Source organism: Scyliorhinus torazame, chromosome 16 (assembly GCF_047496885.1).
Source record: "Scyliorhinus torazame isolate Kashiwa2021f chromosome 16, sScyTor2.1, whole genome shotgun sequence".
Lineage (NCBI taxonomy): Eukaryota > Metazoa > Chordata > Chondrichthyes > Carcharhiniformes > Scyliorhinidae > Scyliorhinus > Scyliorhinus torazame.
Genome location: NC_092722.1, coordinates 75,538,488 through 75,559,216, shown reverse-complemented (window position 1 = coordinate 75,559,216; position 20,729 = coordinate 75,538,488). Strand labels below are relative to the sequence as shown.

General features: G+C 56.3%; 1 protein-coding gene across 1 annotated transcript in view; it reads left to right on the top strand.

Annotated features, from left to right (window-relative positions):
- Positions 1 to 20,729, top strand: part of LOC140392265 (ephrin type-A receptor 2-like) — a 192,767-nt gene that overhangs the window by 158,135 nt on the left and 13,903 nt on the right. Inside the window, exon 12 of the mRNA XM_072477581.1 lies at positions 13,831 to 13,892. Within this exon, the coding sequence (XP_072333682.1) occupies positions 13,831 to 13,892 (62 nt within the window). The remainder of the gene's footprint in view (positions 1 to 13,830; positions 13,893 to 20,729) is intronic.

Below are 20,729 nucleotides of genomic sequence, written 5' to 3'. Positions count from 1 at the left end.
AGGTACAGCACGGGTTTAGATACAGAGTAAAGCTCCCTCTACACTGTCCCAATCAAACACTCCCAGGACAGGTGCAGCACGGCGTTAGATACAGAGTAAAGCTCCCTCTACACTGTCCCCATCAAACACTCGCAGGACAGGTACAGCACCTGGGTTAGATACAGAGTAAAGCTCCCTCTACACTGTCCCCATCAAACACTCCCAGGACAGGTACAGCACGGCGTTAGATACAGAGTAAAGCTCCCTCGACACTGTCCCCATCAAACACTCACAGGACAGGTACAGCACGGGGTTGGATACAGAGTAAAGCTCCCTCTACACTGTCCCCATCAAACATTCCCAGGACAGGTACAGCACGGGTTAGATACAGAGTAAAGCTCCCTCTACAGTGTCCCCATTGTAGCGCACAATGACTTACGAGAGACGAATAGAGATGAAGTCGATGAGGCTTTATTAAGCGTGACTTGTTCCCCGCAGTTCAGCAACAGACTGGAGCTGCGGGGAGGACTCCTGGTTCTTATACTCCGCCTTCAGGGCGGAGCTAGAGATCAACAGCCAAACAGGACCCGGGATCTGTCAGCCAATGGCATCACGGCTTCACAGTCCCACATGACCCCTAATGCATACTACCACATTCACCCCTTGTTAAAAATGAACCCGGCGGGGTGGTGCTTCGCATGGTGGTAGGGGTTTACAAGGCCGGTCCTGGGAGGAAAAACTTTTGCATGTCATTACAGTGCCCTACACATTGCCCTACACTGGGCTATGTACAGGGTTTGTGAACTATTTACAATATTCGTAAGAAGAAAAAAAGAACATTCTCGTTAAAGTCCACAACATTCTTGGTGTCACGCCGATGCCACGAGTCGAGCGGGCGGTCTGGTCTTCCTTGTCGATCGCCTCTGCCCCGGTGGTGGTGCAGGTGCTTGTTCCAGCGTTGTCGTCTCCGGGAGCTTTACGGTGTCTGCTTCTGCTTCACTCCTGGTCGGACATGGGAGGAGGACCGATCCTCCCGGGAAGGGGGCGGTCGCGGGGTGCGCCAGTGGCAGGGAGGGGGTGATTGGTGTCGGGGGGTGTGCATGTTGCCGGCGGGCGCCAGGTCTCGCAGGGAGACCGTGTCCTGTCGGCCGTCGGGGTACGCCACGTAGGCGTACTGCGGGTTCGCGTGGAGGAGGTGAACCCTCTCGACCAACGGGTCCGACTTGTGCGCCCGCACATGTTTCCGGAGCAAGATGGGTCCTGGGGCCGCCAGCCAGGTCGGCAGCGACGTTCCAGAGGAGGACTTCCTGGGGAAGACAAGGAGGCGCTCATGAGGCGTTTGATTAGTGGTAGTACACAGTAGTGACCGGATGGAGTGGAGAGCGTCCGGGAGGACCTCCTGCCACCGTGAAACTGGGAGATCCCTGGACCGTAGGGCCAGTAGGACGGTCTTCCAGACCGTGCCATTCTCCCTCTCTACTTGCCCGTTCCCCCGGGGGTTGTAGCTGGTCGTCCTGCTCGAGGCTATACCCTTGCTGAGCAGGAACTGGCGCAGCTCGTCACTCATGAAGGAGGACCCCCTGTCGCTATGGATATATGCGGGGCAACCGAACAGTGTGAATATGGTGTTAAGGGCTTTAATAACTGTGGCCGCTGTCATGTCGGGGCAGGGGATGGCGAAAGGGAAACGAGAGTACTCATCCACCACGTTCAGGAAGTATGTGTTGCGGTCGGTGGAGGGGAGGGGCCCTTTGAAATCCAGACTGAGACGTTCAAAGGGACGGGAAGCCTTGATCAGGTGCGCACCATCCGGCCTGAAAAAGTGCGGTTTGCACTCTGCGCAGATGTGGCAGTTCCTGGTGACAGTACGGACCTCCTCCACGGAGTAGGGGAGGTTGCGGGACTTTATAAAATGGTAGAACCGAGTGACCCCCGGGTGGCAGAGGTCCTCGTGGAGGGTTTGGAGACGGTTTATTTGTGCGTTGGCACATGTGCGGGGGATAGGGCATCGGACGGCTCGTTCAGCTTTCCGGGACGGTACAAGATCTCGTAGTTGAAGGTGGAGAGCTCGATCCTCCACCTTAAGATCTTGTCATTTTTAATTTTGCCCCGCTGTGCATTATCGAACATGAAAGCTACCGACCGTTGGTCAGTGAGGAGAGTGAATCTCCTGCCGGCCAGGTAATGCCTCCAATGTCGCACAGCTTCCACTATGGCTTGGGCTTCCTTTTCCACTGAGGAGTGGCGGATTTCTGAGGCGTGGAGGGTTCGGGAGAAAAAGGCCACGGGTCTGCCCGCTTGGTTAAGGGTGGCCGCTAGAGCTACATCGGAGGCGTCGCTCTCGACCTGGAAGGGGAGGGACTCATCGATGGCGCGCATCGTGGCCTTTGCGATATCCGCTTTGATGCGGCTGAAGGCCTGGCGAGCCTCTGTCGACAGGGGGAAGGTAGTGGTCTGTATTAGGGGGCGGGCCTTGTCTGCGTACTGGGGGGCCCACTGGGCGTAATATGAAAAGAACCCCAGGCAGCGTTTCAGGGCTTTGGAGCAGTGGGGGAGGGGAAATTCCATGAGGGGGCACATGCGTTCGGGGTCGGGGCCTATTATCCCATTGCGCACTACGTAGCCCAGGGTGGCTAGCCGGTTGGTGCTAAAAACGCACTTGTCCTCGTTGTATGTGAGGTTCAAGGCTTTAGCGGTCTGGAGGAATTTTTGGAAGTTGCCGTCGTGGTCCTGCTGATCGTGGCCGCAGATGGTTACGTCGTCGAGATACGGGAACGTGGCCTGCAACCCGTGTTGATCAACCATTCGGTCCATCTCCCGTTGGAAGACCGAGACCCCGTTTGTGACGCCAAATGGGACCCTTAGGAAGTGGTATAGTCGCCCGTCTGCCTCGAAGGCTGTGTACTTGCGGTCACTTGGGCGGATGGGAAGCTGGTGGTAGGCGGACTTGAGGTCCACGGTGGAGAAGACCTTATATTGGTCCGATTGACCATGTCGGATATGCGGGGGAGAGGGTACGCATCTAGCTGTGTGTACCTGTTGATGGTCTGGCTATAGTCTATGACCATCCTTTGCTTCTCCCCTGTCTTTACTACTACCACCTGTGCTCTCCAGGGACTATTGCTGGCCTGGATTATGCCTTCCTTCAGCAACCGCTGGACTTCGGACTGAATAAATGTCCGGTCCTGGGCGCTGTACCGTCTGCTCCTAGTGGCGACGGGTTTGCAATCCGGGGTGAGGTTTGCAAACAAGGATGGGGGTTCAACTTTGAGGGTTGCGAGGCCGCAGATAGTGAGTGGGGGTATTGGGCCGCCGAATTGGAATGTTAGGCTCTGCAGGTTGCACTGGAAGTCTAATCCCAGTAATGTGGGCGCGCAGAGTTGGGGAAGGATGTAGAGCCTGTAGTTTTTAAACTCCCTCCCTTGCACCGTTAGGGTCACTATGCAGAACCCTTTGATCTGTACAGAGTGGGATCCTGCAGCTCGGGAAATCTTCTGCGTACTGGGACGGATGGTCAAAAAACAGTGTCTTACCGTGTCGGGGTGGATGAAGCTTTCGGTGCTCCCGGAGTCGATCAGGCATGGTGTCTCGTGTCCGTTGATCAGCACCGTTGTTGTCGTCGTCTGGAGCGTCCGGGGCCGTGCTTGGTCCAGCGTCACCGAGGCCAGATGTGGTCGCAGTGTCTCAGCATCTTCTTCGAACCCCGTGGAGCCGTCGATGCTGGGGTCCATTGTTGTCGTCCGAGATGGCGGCGGGGGTGAACAAAATGGCCGTCCCCATGCATCGCACATGGCTGGGGGGTCACAAGATGGCGGCGCCCATCCTCCCCTCGTGGTGGCCGGGACCCAAAATGGCAGCGCCTGCGGGTCGCACATGGGGCGCTGGGGGGGGCGGTTGGGGAGCGTTTGGGATGCGCTGGACTCTTTCTTCTCCAGGGACAGCGGCGACCCCCCTGGACCGGCACACAGCCGCGAAATGGCCCTTTTTGCCGCAGCTCTTGCAAATCGCTGCGCGGGCCGGGCAGCGCTGCCGGGGGTGTTTCGCCTGGCCGCAGAAATAGCAGCGGGCCCCCCCGGTATGACCTGGCGTCTGAACCGCGCAAGCCTGTGAGGGGGGGGGGGGTGGTTTCACGACGGGGGTCCACGGAGCCCAAGGGGCTGCCGCGCGGTCGGGGCCGTACACGCGGGTGTTTTGCGCGGCCACATCTAGGGACCTGCAGTGCCTCAGAGTCCTAGCGACTCTTTTTCTAACAGTCTTTAGCGGATTTGGGGAGAGTTCATACCTGCCACAAACGCACCGTGAATTAACATGTCCGTGTGTTCAGCCGTGTTTACCGGCGGGCAGCTGCAGGCCCGTCCCAAAATTAGCAGCGCGGCGTAGAATTCGTCTAGCGATTCTCCGGGACTTTGCCGTCTCGTTGCGAGTTGGTAGCGTGCGTAGACCTGGTTCACTGGGCGAACGTAGACACTCTTTAGTGCTGCGAACGCCGTCTGGAAATCCTCTGCGTCTTCTATGAGAGGGAAAATTTCCGGGCTTACCCTCGAATGCAGGACCTGCAGTTTCTGGTCTTCTGTGATCCGGCCGGGGGCCGTTCGGAGGTAGCCTTCGAAACAAGTCTGCCAGTGTTTAAAAATTGCTGCTGAGTTCACTGCGTGGGGGCTGATCCTCAGGCATTCCGGGACGATCCTGAGCTCCATAGTCCTTTAAGCACGCTTAATAAATTGTAGCGCACAATGACTTACGAGAGACGAATAGAGATGAAGTCGAGGAGGCTTTATTAAGCGAGACTTGTTCCCCGCAGTTCAGCAACAGACTGGAGCTGCGGGGAGAACTCCTGGTTCTTATACTCCGCCTTCAGGGCGGAGCTAGAGATCAACAGCCAACCAGGACCCGGGATCTGTCAGCCAATGGCATCACGGCTACACAGTCCCACATGACCCCTAATGCATACTACCACACCCATCAAACACACCCAGGACAGGTACAGCACGGGGTTAGATACAGAGTAAAGCTCCCTCTACACTGTCCCAATGAAAAACACTCCCAGGACAGGTACAGCACGGGGTTAGATACAGAGTAAAGCTCCCTCTATACTGTCCCCAGCAAATACTCCAGGACAGGTAAAGCACGGGGTTAGATACAGAGTAAAGCTCCCTCTACACTGTCCCCAGCAAATACTCCAGGACAGGTACAGCACGGGGTTAGATACAGAGTAAAGCTCCCTCTACACTGTCCCCAGCAAATACTCCCAAGACAGATACAGCGCGGGGTTAGATACAGAGTAAAGCTCCCTCTACACTGTCCCCATCGAACAGTCCTTGGACAGGTACAGCACGGAGTAAGATACAGAGTAAAGCTCCCTCTACACTGTCCCCATCGAACACTCCCAGGACAGGTACAGCACGGAGTAAGATACAGAGTAAAGCTCCCTCTACACTGTCCCCATCAAACACTCCAAGGACAGGTACAGAGTGAAGCTCCCTCTACACTGTCCCTATCAAACACTCCCAGGACAGGTACAGCACGGGGTTAGATACAGAGTAAAGCTCCCTCTACACTGTCCCCATCAAACACTCCCAAGACAGGTACAGCACGGAGTTAGATACAGAGTAAAGCTCCCTCTACACTGTCCCCATCAAACACTCCCAGGACAGGTACAGCACGGGGTTAGATACAGAGTAAAGCTCCCTCTACACTGTCCCCATCAAACACTCCCAAGACAGATACAGCACGGGGTTAGATACAGAGTAAAGCTTCCTCTACACTGTCCCCATCAAACACTCCCAGGACAGGTACAGCACGGGGTTAGATACAGAGTAAAGCTCCCTCTATACTGTCCCCAACAAATACTCCAGGACAGGTAAAGCACGGGGTTAGATACAGAGTAAAGCTCCCTCTACACTGTCCCCAGCAAATACTCCAGGACAGGTACAGTACGAGGTTAGATACAGAGTAAAGCTCCCTCTACACTGTCCCCAGCAAATACTCCCAAGACAGATACAGCGCAGGGTTAGATACAGAGTAAAGCTCCCTCTACACTGTCCCCAGCAAATACTCCCAAGACAGATACAGCGCGGGGTTAGATACAGAGTAAAGCTCCCTCTACACTGTCCCCATCGAACAGTCCTTGGACAGGTACAGCACGGAGTAAGATACAGAGTAAAGCTCCCTCTACACTGTCCCCATCAAACACTCCCAGGACAGGTACAGAGTGAAGCTCCCTCTACACTGTCCCTATCAAACACTCCCAGGACAGGTACAGCACGGAGTTAGTGTCACACAATCAATCACTCACGAGGCGAGATGAAATGAAGTCAATCGATGGCTTTATTACGCAGACTTGTTCCCCAGCAGCTCGGTTACAGAATGCGGCCGCTGGGAGAACCCGGGCTCTTATACTCCGCCTTACTGGGTGGAGCCAGTAGGTGGCAGATCCAATTGGGACCCAGTGTCTATCCACCAATAGCCTCTCGGCATCACAGGGTACCGTAATACCCCTAATACATACCACCACATTCACCCCTTGTTAAAAAGGAACCCGGTGGGGTAGTGGTCCGTATGGTGGTAGGGGTTTCCAGAGTAGGTACCTAGGATGCCGCTAGCACGGCGCTATGCTCCGATATCAACGTTATCAATAATATTTACAATGCCGCTTTTACTGGGTAACTGAATTATTTACAGAGGCATATCTTGCCATGTTATAAAGATTTGATGAGTCGAATGGGTGCCCTGGTTGTCCTCGCCGATCGTCTCAGTCCCGATGGTGATGCAGGCACTGGCTCGGGCACTGTCGTCTCTGGGAGCGTACATAGAACATAGAAAATACAGCACAGAACAGGCCCTTCGGCCCACATGTTGTCCACGAACCGTTGTCCTAGATTAATCATAGATTATCATTGAATTTACAGTGCAGAAGGAGGCCATTCGGCCCCCTGAGTCTGCACCGGCTCTTGGAAAGAGCACCCCACCCAAACTCAACACCTCCACCCAACACCAAGGGCAATTTTGGACACTAAGGGCAATTTATCATGGCCATCCACCTACCCTGCACATCTTTGGACTGTGGGAGGAAACCGGAGCACCCGGAGGAAACCCACGCAGACACTGGGAGGACGTGCAGACTCCGCACAGACAGTGACCCAAGCCGGAATAGAACCTGGGACCCTGGAGCTGTGAAGCAATTGTGCTATCCACAATGCTACCGTGCTGCCCTTAAGAACAAATAAATCTACACTATATTATTTTACCGTAATCCATGTACCTATCCAATAGCTGCTTGAAGGTCCCTAATGTTTCCGACTCAACTACTTCCACAGGCAGTGCATTCCATGCCCCCACTACTCTCTGGGTAAAGAATCTACCTCTGACATCCCCCCGATATCTTCCACCATTCACCTTAAATTTATGTCCCCTTGTAATGGTTTGTTCCACCCGGGGAAAAAGTCTCTGACTGTCTACTCTATCTATTCCCCTAATCATCTTATAAACCTCTATCAAGTCGCCCCTCATCCTTCTCCGTTCTAATGAGAAAAGGCCTAGCACCCTCAACCTTTCCTCGTAAGACCTACTCTCCATTCCAGGCAACATCCTGGTAAATCTCCTTTGCACCTTTTCCAAAGCTTCCACATCCTTCCTAAAATGAGGCGACCAGAACTGTACACAGTACTCCAAATGTGGCCTTACCAAAATTTTGTACAGCTGCATCATCACCTCACGGCTCTTAAATTCAATCCCTCTGTTAATGAACGTGAGCACACCATAGGCCTTCTTCACAGCTCTATCCATTTGAGTGGCAACTTTCAAAGATGTATGAATATAGACCCCAAGATCTCTCTGCTCCTCCACATTGCCAAGAACTCTACCGTTAACCCTGTATTCCGCATTCATATTTGTCCTTCCAAAATAGACAACCTCACACTTTTCAGAGTTAAACTCCATCTGCCACTTCTCAGCCCAGCTCTGCATCCTATCTATGTCTCTTTGCAGCCGACAACAGCCCTCCTTACTATCCACAACTCCACCAATCTTCGTATGTCTGCAAATTTACTGACCCACCCTTCAACTCCCTCATCCAAGTCATTAATGAAAATCACAAACAGCAGAGGACCCAGAACTGATCCCTGCGGTACGCCACTGGTAACTGGGATCCAGGCTGAATATTTGCCATCCACCACCACTCTCTGACTTCTATCGGTTAGCCAGTTCGTTATCCAACTGGCCAAATTTCCCACTATCCCATGCCTCCTTACTTTCTGCAGAAGCCTACCATGGGGAACCTTATCAAATGCCTTACTAAAATCCATGTACACTACATCCACTGCTTTACCTTCATCCACATGCTTGGTCACCTCCTCAAAGAATTCAATAAGACTTGTAAGGCAAGACCTACCCCTCATAAATCCGTGCTGACTATCCCTAATCAAGCAGTGTCTTTCCAGATGCTCAGAAATCCTATCCTTCAGTACCCTTTCCATTACTTTGCCTACCACCGAAGTAAGACTAACTGGCCTGTAATTCCCAGGGTTATCCCTAGTCCCTTTTTTGAACAGGGGCACGACATTCGCCACTCTCCAATCCCCTGGTACCACCCCTGTTGACAGTGAGGATGAAAAGATCATTGCCAACGGCTCTGCAATTTCATCTCTTGCTTCCCATAGAATCCTTGGATATATCCCGTCAGCGTAGTGATGCTTCTTCCTGCTTCACTACCCCTGGGCGGGCCCGGGGGAAGGGCCGATCCACCCGGGAAGGGGGCGGCTGTGGGATGCGCCGGTGGGAGGGAGGGGGTGATTGGTATAGTGGGGGTGTGGGGAGCTCCGGCGGGCGCCAGGTCCCGCAGGGAGACCGTGTCCTGTCGGCCGTCGGGGTACGCCACGTAGGCGTACTGAGGGTTCGGGTGGAGGAGATGAACCCTCTCGACCAACAGGTCCGATTTGTGCACCCGCACATGCTTTCGGAGCAGGATGGGTCCCGGAGCTGCCAGCCAGGTCGGGAGTGACGTTCCGGAGGAGGACTTCCTAGGGAAGACAAGGAGGCGCTCGTGAGGTGTTTGATTAGTTGTGGTACACAGCAGCGACCGGATGCAGTGGAGAGCATCCGGGAGGACTTCCTGCCAGCGGGAAACTGGGAGATCTCTGGACCATGGGGCCAGTAGGACGGTCTTCCAGACCGTTCCGTTCTCCCTCTCTACCTGGCCGTTCCCCAGGGATTGTAACTGGTCGTCCTGCTTGAGGCGATGTCCTTGCTGAGCAGGAATTGACGCAGTTCGTCACTCATGAAGGTGGACCCCCTGTCGCTATGGATGTATGCGGGGAAACCGAACAGTGTAAAGATGGTGCCGAGGGCTTTGATGACCGTGGCCGCGGTCATGTCGGGGCAGGGGATGGCGAATGGGAACCGGGAATATTCGTCAACTACGTTCAGAAAGTACGTGTTGCGGTCGGTTGAGGGGAGGGGACCTTTGAAATCCAGACTGAGGCGCTCAAAGGGACGGGAAGCCTTTATCAGGTGCGCTTTATCTGGCTGGTAGAAATGCGGTTTGCACTCTGCGCAGATCTGGCCGTTCCTGGTGGCGGTCGTGACCTCCTCGATGGAGTAGGGCAGGTTGCGGGTCTTCACGAAGTGAGAGAACCGAGTGACCCCCGGGTGGCAGAGGTCCTCATGGAGGGTTTGGAGACGGTCCATTTGTGCGTTGGCACATGTGCCGCGGGTTAGGGCATCGGAAAGCTCGTCAGCTTTCCGGGACGATACAAGATCTCGTAGTTATAGATGGAGAGCTCGATCCTCCACCGCAAGATCCTGTCGTTCTTGATTTTGCCCCGCTGTGCATTATCGAACATAAAGGCTACCGACCGTTGGTCCGTGAGAGTGAATCGCCTGCCGGCCAGGTAATGCCTCCAATGTTGCATATCTTCCACTATGGCCTGGGCTTCCTTTTCCACTGAGGAGTGGCGGATTTCTGAAGCGTGGAGGGTTTGGGAGAAAAAGGCCACGGGTCTGCCCGCTTGGTTAAGGGTGGCCGCCAGAGCTACGTCGGATGCGTCGCTCTCGACTTGGAAGCGAAGGGACTCGTCGATCGCGTGCATCGTGGCCTTTGCGATATCCGCTTTGATGCGGCTGAAGGCCTGGCGGGCCTCTGTCGACAAGGGAAAGATATTGGACTGAATTAGCGGACGGGCCTTGTCCGCGTAATTGGGGACCCACTGGGCTTAATAAGAGAAAAAGCCCAGGCAGCGTTTCAGGGCCTTGGAGCAGTGGGGGAGGGGGAACTCCATGAGGGGGCGCATGCATTCAGGGTCGGGGCCTATCACTCCATTACGCACCACATAGCCAAGGATGGCTAGACGGTCGATGCTAAACATGCATTTTTCCTTGTTGTAAGTGAGGTTCAGGGCGTTTGCGGTCTGGAGGAATTTGCGGAGGTTGGCGTTGTGGTCCTGCTGGTCATGGCCGCAGATGGTGACGTTGTCGAGGTACGGGAACGTGGCCCGCAAACCGTAACGGTCAACCATTCGGTCCATCTCCCGTTGGAAGACCGAGACTTCATTAGTGATGCCGAATGGAACCCTTAAGAAGTGGTAGAGCCGCCCGTCTGCATCCAAGGCCGTGTATTTGCGGTCGCTCGGGCGGATGGGGAGCTGGTGATAGGCAGACTTGAGGTCCACAGTGGAAAAGACCTTGTACTGTGCAATCCGATTGACCATGTCGGATATGCTGGGGAGAGGGTACGCATCTAGCTGCGTGTACCTATTGATGGTTTGACTGTAGTCTATGACCATCCTCTGCTTCTCCCCGGTCTTTACAACTACCACCTGAGCTCTCCAGGGACTATTGCTGGCCTGGATTATGCCTTACCTCAGCAGCCGCTGGACTTCGGACCGGATAAATGCTCGGTCCTGGGCGCTGTACTGTCTGCTCCTAGTGGCGACGGGTTTGCAATCCGGGGTGAGGTTCGCAAACAGGGAAGGCGGATCAACCTTCAGGGTCGCGAGGCCGCAGATAGTGGTATAGGGCCGCCGAATTGGAAAGTTAAACTCTGGAGGTTGCACTGAAAATCCAACCCCAGGAGTGTGGGAGCGCAGAGGTGGGGGAGGACGTAAAGCCGATAGTTCTTAAACTCCCTCCCCTGCACCGTGAGGTTCGCGATGCAGAACCCTTTGATCTCTACGGAATGGGACCCTGCTGCCAGGAAAATCTTTTGATTACTTGGGTGGATCGAAAGAAAACAGCGTCTTAACGTATCTGGATGTATAAAACTCTCCGTGCTCCCAGAGTCGATCAGGCATGGCGTCTCGTACCCGTTCACGCGTATCGTCGTTGTTGCCGTTTGGAGTGTTCGGGGCCGCGACTGGTCCAGGGTCACCGAAGCCAGTCGCGGTTGTAGCATCGAGGCGTTTTCTTCAGGCCCTGTGGAGCCGTCCATTCCAGGGTCCTCAGCTGTCATCCAAGATGGCGGCGTCCACGGGTCCCGCACGGTCAGGGGTGGACAAAATGGCGCGCCCATGAATCGCACGAGGCCGGGGTTGCACAAAATGGCGGAGCCCATCCCTCCCACATGGAGTCCGGGACCTAAGATGGCGGCGCCCGTTGGCCGCACATGGATCGTTGAGGGGGTTGAATCTGAGGTCCTGGTTCTCCCCGGAGATTGCGACGACCCCCCGGGACTGGCACACCGCTGAAAGTGCCGCTTTTTGCCCCACCCTTTACAGAGGGCTCAGCGGGCCGGGCAGTGCTGCCGGGGGTGTTTCGTTTGCCCGCAAAAATATCAGCGGGGCCCCCCCGGGTGGCCTGGCGTTCTGGCCGCGCAGGCTTGCGGGTGGATGGGGGGTGCCGGGGAGTTGGTCGCGGCGGGGGTCCACGGAGCCCAAGGGGCTGCCGCGTGGTCGGGGGCGTAGGCACGGGTGTTCTGCCATGCCACATCGAACGAGGCAGCGAGGGCCCGTGCCTCCTGGAGGCCTAGTGCGTCTCTCTCCAGCAATCGCTGGTGAATTTGGGACGAGAGCACACCTGCCACGAATGTCTCCCGGATTAGTAGCTCCGTGTGATCATTAGCCGAAACCGGTGGGCAGTTGCAGTTTCTTCCCAGTACTAGCAGTGCGCTGTAGAACTCGTCCAGCGGTTCCCCGGGGATTTGTCGTCTCATCGCGAGCTGGTGGCGTGCGTAGACCAGGTTGACGGGCCGAATGTAGATTCCTTTCAGCATGGCGAGCGCCGTCGGGAAATCCACCCTGTCCTCTATGAGAGTGTAGATTTCCGGCTCACCCTGGAATGCAGGACCAGCATTTTCTGGTCTTCTGTAGGTATGCCGGGGGCCGTTCGGAGGTATCCCTGAAAACACGCTAACCAATGATTAAAGGTGGCCGTTGAATTTGCTGTGTGGTGGCTGATACGCAGACACTCCGGAATGATTCGGAGATCCATGTTCTTTTAAAGTCTGTGTAATAAATTGTAGCACAATCAATCACTGACGAGGCGAGGTGAGATGAAGTCAATCGATGGCTTTATTACGCAGACTTGTTCCCCAGCAGCTCGGTTTCAGAATGCGGCTGCTGGGAGAACCCGGGCTCTTATACTCCGCCTTACTGGGTGGAGCCAGTAGGTGGCAGATCCAATCGGGACCCAGTGTCTATCCACCAATAGCCTCTCGGCATCACAGGGTACCATAATGCCCCTAATACATACCACCACAGTTAGATACAGAGTAAAGCTCCCTCTACACTGTCCCCATTAAACACTCCCAGGACAGGTACAGCACGGGGTTAGGTACAGAGTAAAGCTCCCTCTACACTGTCCCCATCAAACACTCCCAGGACAGGTACAGCACAGGGTTAGATACAGAGTAAAGCTCCCTCTACACTGTCCCCATCAAACACTCCCAGGACAGGTACAGCACGGGGTTAGATACAGAGTAAAGCTCCCTCTGCACTGTCCCCATCAAACACTCCCAGGACAGGTACAGCACGGGGTTAAATGCAGAGTAATGCTCCCTCTACACTGTCCCCATCAAACACTCCCAGGACAGGTACAGCATGGGGTTAGATACAGAGTAAAGCTCCCTCTACACTGTCCCCATCAAACACACCCAGGAAAGGTACAGCACGGGGTTAGATACAGAGTAAAGCTCCCTCTACACTGTCCCCATCAAACACTCCCAGGACAGCTACAGCATGGGGTTAGATACAGAGTAAAGCTCCCTCTACACTGTCCCCATCAAACACTCCCAGGACTGGTACAGCACAGGGTTAGAGACAGAGTAAAGCTCCCTTTACACTGTTCCCATCAAACACTCCCAGGACAGGTAGAGCACGGGGTTAGATACAGAATAAAGCTCCCTCTACACTGTCCCCACCAAACACTCACAGGACAGGTACAGCACGGGGTTAGATACAGAGTAAAGCTCCCTCGACACTGTCCCCATCAAACACTCCCAGGACAGATACAGCACAGGGTTAGATACAGAGTAAAGCTCCCTCGATACTGTCCCCATCAAACACTCCCAGGACAGGTACAGCACGGGGTTAGATACAGAGTAAAGCTCCCTCTACACTGTCCCCATCAAACACTCCCAGGACAGGTACAGCATGGGGTTAGATTCAGAGTAAAGCTCCCTCTACACTGTCCCCATCAAACACTCCCAGGACAGGTACAGCACGGGGTGAGATACAGAGTAAAGCTCCCTCGATACTGTCCCCATCAAACACTCCCAGGACAGGTACAGCACGGGGTTAGATACAGAGTAAAGCCCCCTCTACACTGTCCCCATCAAACACTCCCAGGACAGGTACAGCATGGGGTTAGATACATATTTCCGGAAGGTTATTAACTCTGTCATATTCTTCTGAATTTATCCAGGGAAGCCTATGATGTTGGTAACGGAGTTAATGGAGAATGGGGCCTTGGACACATTCCTGCAGGTTAGTGAATAGGATCTGGCCATTCAGCCCTCGAGCACTGCTGGAACAGGTTGTATACAATCTCGCAAATACTGCTCACTCTGTGACACTGAACTCTCCCTCCCTGCGGTCACTCTGTGATACTGACCCCTCCATGCAGTCACTCTGTGATATGATCCCTCACTCCCTGCGGTCAATCTGTGATACTGACCCCTCCCTGCGGTCACTCTGTGATACTGACCCCTCACTCCCTGCGGCCAAACTGTGATACTGACCCCTCCCTCCCTGCGGTCACTCTGTGATACTGACCCCTCCTTCCCTGCGGTCACCCTGTGATACTGACCCCTCCTTCCCTGCGGTCACTCTGTGATACTGACCCCTCCTTCCCTGCGGTCACTCTGTGATAGAGACCCCTCCCTCCCTGCGGTCACTCTTTGATACTGACCCCTCATTCCCTGCGGTCACTCTGTGATACTGATCCCTCCTTCCCTGCGGTCACTCTGTGCTACTGACCCCTCCTTCCCTACGGTCACTCTGTGATACTGACCCCACCCTCCCTACGGTCACTCTGTGATACTGACCCCAACCTGCGGGCACTCTGTGAAACAGACACCTCCCTCCCTGCGGTCACTCTTTGATACTGACCCCTCATTCCCTGCGGTCACTCTGTGATACTGACCCCTCCTTCCCTGCGGTCACTCTGTGATACTGACCCCTCCCTGTGGTCACTCTGTGTTACTGACCCCTCCCTGCGGTCACTCTGTGAAACTGACACCTCCCTGCGGTCACTCTGTGATACTGACCCCTCCTTCCCTGCGGTCACTCTGTGATACTGTCCCCACCCTCCCTGCGGTCACTCTGTGATACTGACCCCTCCCTCCCTGCGGTCACTCTGTGATACTGACCCCTCCCTCCCTGCGGTCACTCTGTGTTACTGACCCCTCCCTCCCTGCGGTCACTCTGTGTTACTGACCCCTCCCTCCCTGCGGTCACTCTGTGATACTGACCCCTCCCTCCCTGCGGTCACTCTGTGTTACTGACCCCTCCCTCCCTGCGGTCACTCTGTGATACTGACCCCTCCCTCCCTGCGGTCACTCTGTGTTACTGACCCCTCCCTCCCTGCGGTCACTCTGTGTTACTGACCCCTCCCTCCCTGCGGTCACTCTGTGATACTGACCCCACCCTCCCTGCGGCCACACTGTGATACTGACCCCTCCCTCCCTGCGGTCACTCTGTGATACTGACCCCACCCTCCCTGCGGCCACACTGTGATACTGACCCCTCCCTCCCTGCGGTCACTCTGTGATACTGACCCCTCCCTCCCTGCGGTCACTCTGTGATACTGACCCCACCCTCCCTGCGGCCACACTGTGATACTGACCCCTCCCTCCCTGCGGCACTCTGTGATACTGACCCCTCCCTCCCTGCGGTCACTCTGTGATACTGACAGCTCCCTGCGGTCACTCTGTGATACTGACCCCTCCCTCCTTGCGGTCACTCTGTGATACTGACCCCTCCCTCCCTGCGGTCACTCTGTGATACTGACCCCTCCCTCCCTGCGGTCACTCTGTGTTACTGACCCCTCCCTCCCTGCGGTCACTCTGTGATACTGACCCCTCCCTCCCTGCGGTCACTCTGTGTTACTGACCCCTCCCTCCCTGCGGTCACTCTGTGTTACTGACCCCTCCCTCCCTGCGGTCACTCTGTGATACTGACCCCACCCTCCCTGCGGCCACACTGTGATACTGACCCCTCCCTCCCTGCGGTCACTCTGTGATACTGACCCCACCCTCCCTGCGGCCACACTGTGATACTGACCCCTCCCTCCCTGCGGTCACTCTGTGATACTGACCCCTCCCTCCCTGCGGTCACTCTGTGATACTAACCCCACCCTCCCTGCGGCCACACTGTGATACTGACCCCTCCCTCCCTGCGGTCACTCTGTGATACTGACCCCTCCCTCCCTGCGGTCACTCTGTGTTACTGACCCCTCCCTCCCTGCGGTCACTCTGTGTTACTGACCCCTCCCTCACTGCGGTCACTCTGTGATACTGACACCTCCCTCCCTGTGGTCACTCTGTGATACTGACAGCTCCCTGCGGTCACTCTGTGATACTGACCCCTCCCTCCTTGCGGTCACTCTGTGATACTGACCCCTCCCTCCCTGCGGTCACTCTGTGTTACTGACCCCTCCCTCCCTGCGGTCACTCTGTGTTACTGACCCCTCCCTCACTGCGGTCACTCTGTGATACTGACACCTCCCTCCCTGTGGTCACTCTGTGATACTGACCCCTCCCTCCCTGCGGTCACTCTGTGTTACTGACCCCTCCCTCCCTGCGGTCACTCTGTGTTACTGACCCCTCCCTCCCTGCGGTCACTCTGTGATACTGACACCTCCCTCCCTGTGGTCACTCTGTGATACTGACCCCTCCCTCCCTGCGGTCACTCTGTGATACTGACCCCTCCCTGCGGTCACTCTGTGATACTGACCCCTCCCTCCCTGTGGTCACTCTGTGATACTGACCCCTCCTTCCCTACGGTCACTCTGTGATACTGACCCCTCCCTCCCTGTGGTCACTCTGTGATACTGACCCCTCCCTCCCTGCGGTCACTCTGTGATACTGACCCCTCCCTGTGGTCACTCTGTGATACTGACCCCTCCCTCCTTGCGGTCACTCTGTGATACTGACCCCTCCCTGCGGTCACTCTGTGATACTGGCCCCTCCTTCCCTGCGGTCACTCTGTGATACTGACCCCTCCCTCCCTGCGGTCACTCTGTGATACTGACCCCTCCCTCCTTGCGGTCACTCTGTGATACTGACCCCTCACTCCCTGCGGTCACTCTTTGATACTGACCCCTCCCTCCCTGCGGTCACTCTGTGTTACTGACCCCTCCCTGCGGCCACTCTGTGATACTGACCCCTCCTTCCGTGCGGTCACTCTGTGATACTGACCCCTCCCTGCGGTCACTCTGTGATACTGACCCCTCCTTCCCTGCGGTCACTCTGTGATACTGACCCCTCCCTCCCTGCGGTCACTCTGTGATACTGACCCCTCCCTCCCTGCGGTCACTCTGTGATACTGACCCCTCCTTCCCTGCGGTCACTCTGTGATACTGACCCCTCCTTCCCTGCGGTCACTCTGTGTTACTGACCCCTCCCTGTGGTCACTCTGTGATACTGACCCCTCACTCCTTGCGGTCACTCTGTGATACTGACCCCTCCCTGCAGTCACTCTGTGATACTGACCCCTCCCTGCAGTCACTCTGTGATACTGACCCCTCCTTCCCTGCGGTCACTCTGTGATACTGACCCCTCCCTCCCTGCGGTCACTCTGTGATACTGACCCCTCCCTCCTTGCGGTCACTCTGTGATACTGACCCCTCCCTGCGGTCACTCTGTGATACTGACCCCTCCCTCCCTGCGGTCACTCTGTGATACTGACCCCTCCTTCCGTGCGGTCACTCTGTGATACTGACCCCTCTATCCTTGCGGTCACTCTGTGATACTGACCCCTCCCTGCGGTCACTCTGTGATACTGATCCCTCCCTCCCTGCGGTCACTCTGTGATACTGACCCCTCCCTCCCTGCGGTCACTCTGTGATACTGACCCCTCCCTGCGGTCACTCTGTGATACTGACCCCTCCTTTCCTGCGGTCACTCTGTGATACTGACCCCTCCCTCCCTGCGGTCACACTGTGATACTGACCCCTCCCTCCCTGCGGTCACTCTGTAATACTGACCCCTCCCTCCCTGGGGTCACTCTGTGATACTGACCCCTCACTCCCTGCGGTCACTCTTTGATACTGACCCCTCCCTCCCTGCGGTCACTCTGTGATACTGACCCCTCCCTGCGGTCACTCTGTGATACTGACCCCTCCTTCCCTGCGGTCACTCTGTGATACTGACCCCTTCTTCCCTGCGGTCACTCTGTGATACTGACCCCTCACTCCCTGCGGTCACTCTTTGATACTGACCCCTCCCTCCCTGCGGTCACTCTTTGTTACTGACCCCTCCCTGCGGCCACTCTGTGATACTGACCCCTCCTTCCCTGCGGTCACTCTGTGTTACTGATCCCTCCCTGCGGTCACTCTGTGATACTGACCCCTCCCTCCCTGCGGTCACACTGTGATACTGACCCCTCCCTCCCTGCGGTCACTCTGTGATACTGACCCCTCCCTCCCTGGGGTCACTCTGTGATACTGACTCCTCCCTCCCTGCGGTCACTCTGTGATACTGACGTCTCCCTCCCTGCGGCCACTCTGTGATACTGACCCCTCCCTCCCTACGGTCACTCTGTGAGACTGACCCCTCCCTCCCTGCGGTCACTCTGTGATACTGACCCCTCCCTGCGGTCAATCTGTGATACTGTCCCCACCCTCCCTGGGGTCACTCTTTGATACTGACCCCTCGCTACGGTCACTCTGTGATACTGTCCCCACCCTCCCAGCGGTCACACTGTGATACTGACCCCTCCCTGCGGTCAATCTGTGATACTGGCCCCTCTCTCCCTGCGGTCAATCTGTGATACTGGCCCCTCCCTCACTGCGTTGACTCTGTGATACTGACCCTCCCTACGGTCACTCTGTGATACTGAGCCCTCCTTCCCTGCGGTCACTCTGTGATACTGACCCCTCCTTCCCTGCGGTCACTCTGTGATACTGAGCCCTCCTTCACTGAGGTCACTCTGTGATACTGACCCCTCCTTCCCTGCGGTCACTCTGTGATACTGACCCCTCCCTCCCTGCGGTCACTCTGTGATACTGACCCCTCCCTCCCTGCGGTCACTCTGTGTTACTGACCCCTCGCTGCGGCCACTCTGTGATACTGACCCCTCCTTCCCTGCGGTCACTCTGTGATACTGACCCCACCCTGCGGTCACTCTGTGATACTGACCCCTCCTTCCCTGCGGCCACTCTGTGATACTGTCCCCACCTTCCCTGCGGTCACTCTGTGATACTGACCCCTCCCTCCATGCGGTCACTCTGTGATACTGACAGCTCCCTGCGGTCACTCTGTGATACTGACCCCTCCCTCCCTGCGGTCTCTCTGTGATACTGACCCCTCCCTCCCTGCGGCCACTCTGTGATACTGACCCCTCCCTCTCTGCGGTCACTCTGTGATACTGACCCCTCCCTCCCTGCGGTCACTCTGTGATACTGACCCCTCCCTCCCTGCAGTCACTCTGTGATACTGACCCCTCCCTGCGGTCACTCTGTGATACTGACCCCTCCCTCCCTACGGTCAATCTGTGATACTGACCCCTCCCTCCCTGCGGTCACTCTGTGATACTGACCCCTCCCTCCCTACGGTCAATCTGTGATACTGACCCCTCCCTCCCTACGGTCACTCTGTGATACTGACCCCTCCCTGCAGTCACTCTGTGATACTGACCCCTCCCTCCCTGCGGTCACTCTGGAATACTGACCCCTCCTTCCCTGCGGTCACTCTGTGATACTGACCCCCCCTCCCTGCGGTCACTCTGTGATACTGACCCCTCCCTCCCTGCGGTGACTCTGTGATACTGACCCCTCCCTGCAGTCACTCTGTGATACTGACCCCTCCCTCTCTGCGGTCACTCTGTGATACTGACCCCTCCCTCCCTGCAGTCACTCTGTGATACTGACCCCTCCCTGCGGTCACTCTGTGATACTGACCCCTCCCTCCCTACGGTCAATCTGTGATACTGACCCCTCCCTCCCTGCGGTCACTCTGTGATGCTGACCCCTCCCTGCAGTCACTCTGTGATACTGACCCCTCCCTCCCTGCGGTCACTCTGGAATACTGACCCCTCCTTCCCTGCGGTCACTCTGTGATACTGACCCCCCCTCCGTGCGGTCACTCTGTGATACTGTCCCCACCTTCCCTGCGGTCACTCTGTGATACTGACCCCTCCCTCCCTGCGGCCACTCTGTGATACTGACCCTCCCTCTCTGCGGTCACACTGTGATACTGACCCCTCCCTCCCTGCAGTCACTCTGTGATACTGACCCCTCCCTGCGGTCACTCTGTGATACTGACCCCTCCCTCCCTGCGGCCACTCTGTGATACTGCCCCTCCCTCTCTGCGGTCACACTGTGATACTGACCCCTCCCTCCCTGCAGTCACTCTGTGATACTGACCCCTCCCTCCCTGCGGTCACTCTGTGATACTGACCCCTCCCTGCGGTCACTCTCTGATACTGACCCCTCCCTCCCTGCGGTCACTCTGTGATGCTGACCCCTCCATGCGGTCACTCTGTGATACTGACCCCTCCCTCCCTACGGTCACTCTGTGATACTGACCCCTCCCTCTCTGCGGTCACACTGTGATACTGACCCCTCCCTCTCTGCGGTCACTCTGTGATACTGACACCTCCCTGCGGCCCGTCTGTGATACTGACCCCTCCTTCCCTGCGGTCACTCTGAGATACTGACCCCTCCCTCCCTGCGGTCACTCTGTGACACTGACCCTTCCTTCCCTGCGGTCACTCTGTGTTACTGACCCCTCCCTGTGTCCACTCTGTGATACTGACCCCTCCCTCCCTGCGGTCACTCTGTGACACTGACCCCTCCCTCCCTGCGGTCACTCTGTGTTACTGACCCCTCCCTGTGTCCACTCTGTGATACTGACCCCTCCCTCACTGTGGTCACTCTGTGATTCTGACCCCTCCCTCCCTGCGGTCACTCTGTGACACTGACCCCTCCTTCCCTGCGATCCCTCTGTGATACTGACCCCTCCCTCCCTGTGGTCACTCTGTGTTACTGACCCCTCCCTGTGTCCACTCTGTGATACTGACCCCTCCTTCCCTGCGGTCACTCTGTGATACTGACCCCTCCCTCCTTGCGGTCACTCTGTGATACTGACCCCTCCCTGCAGT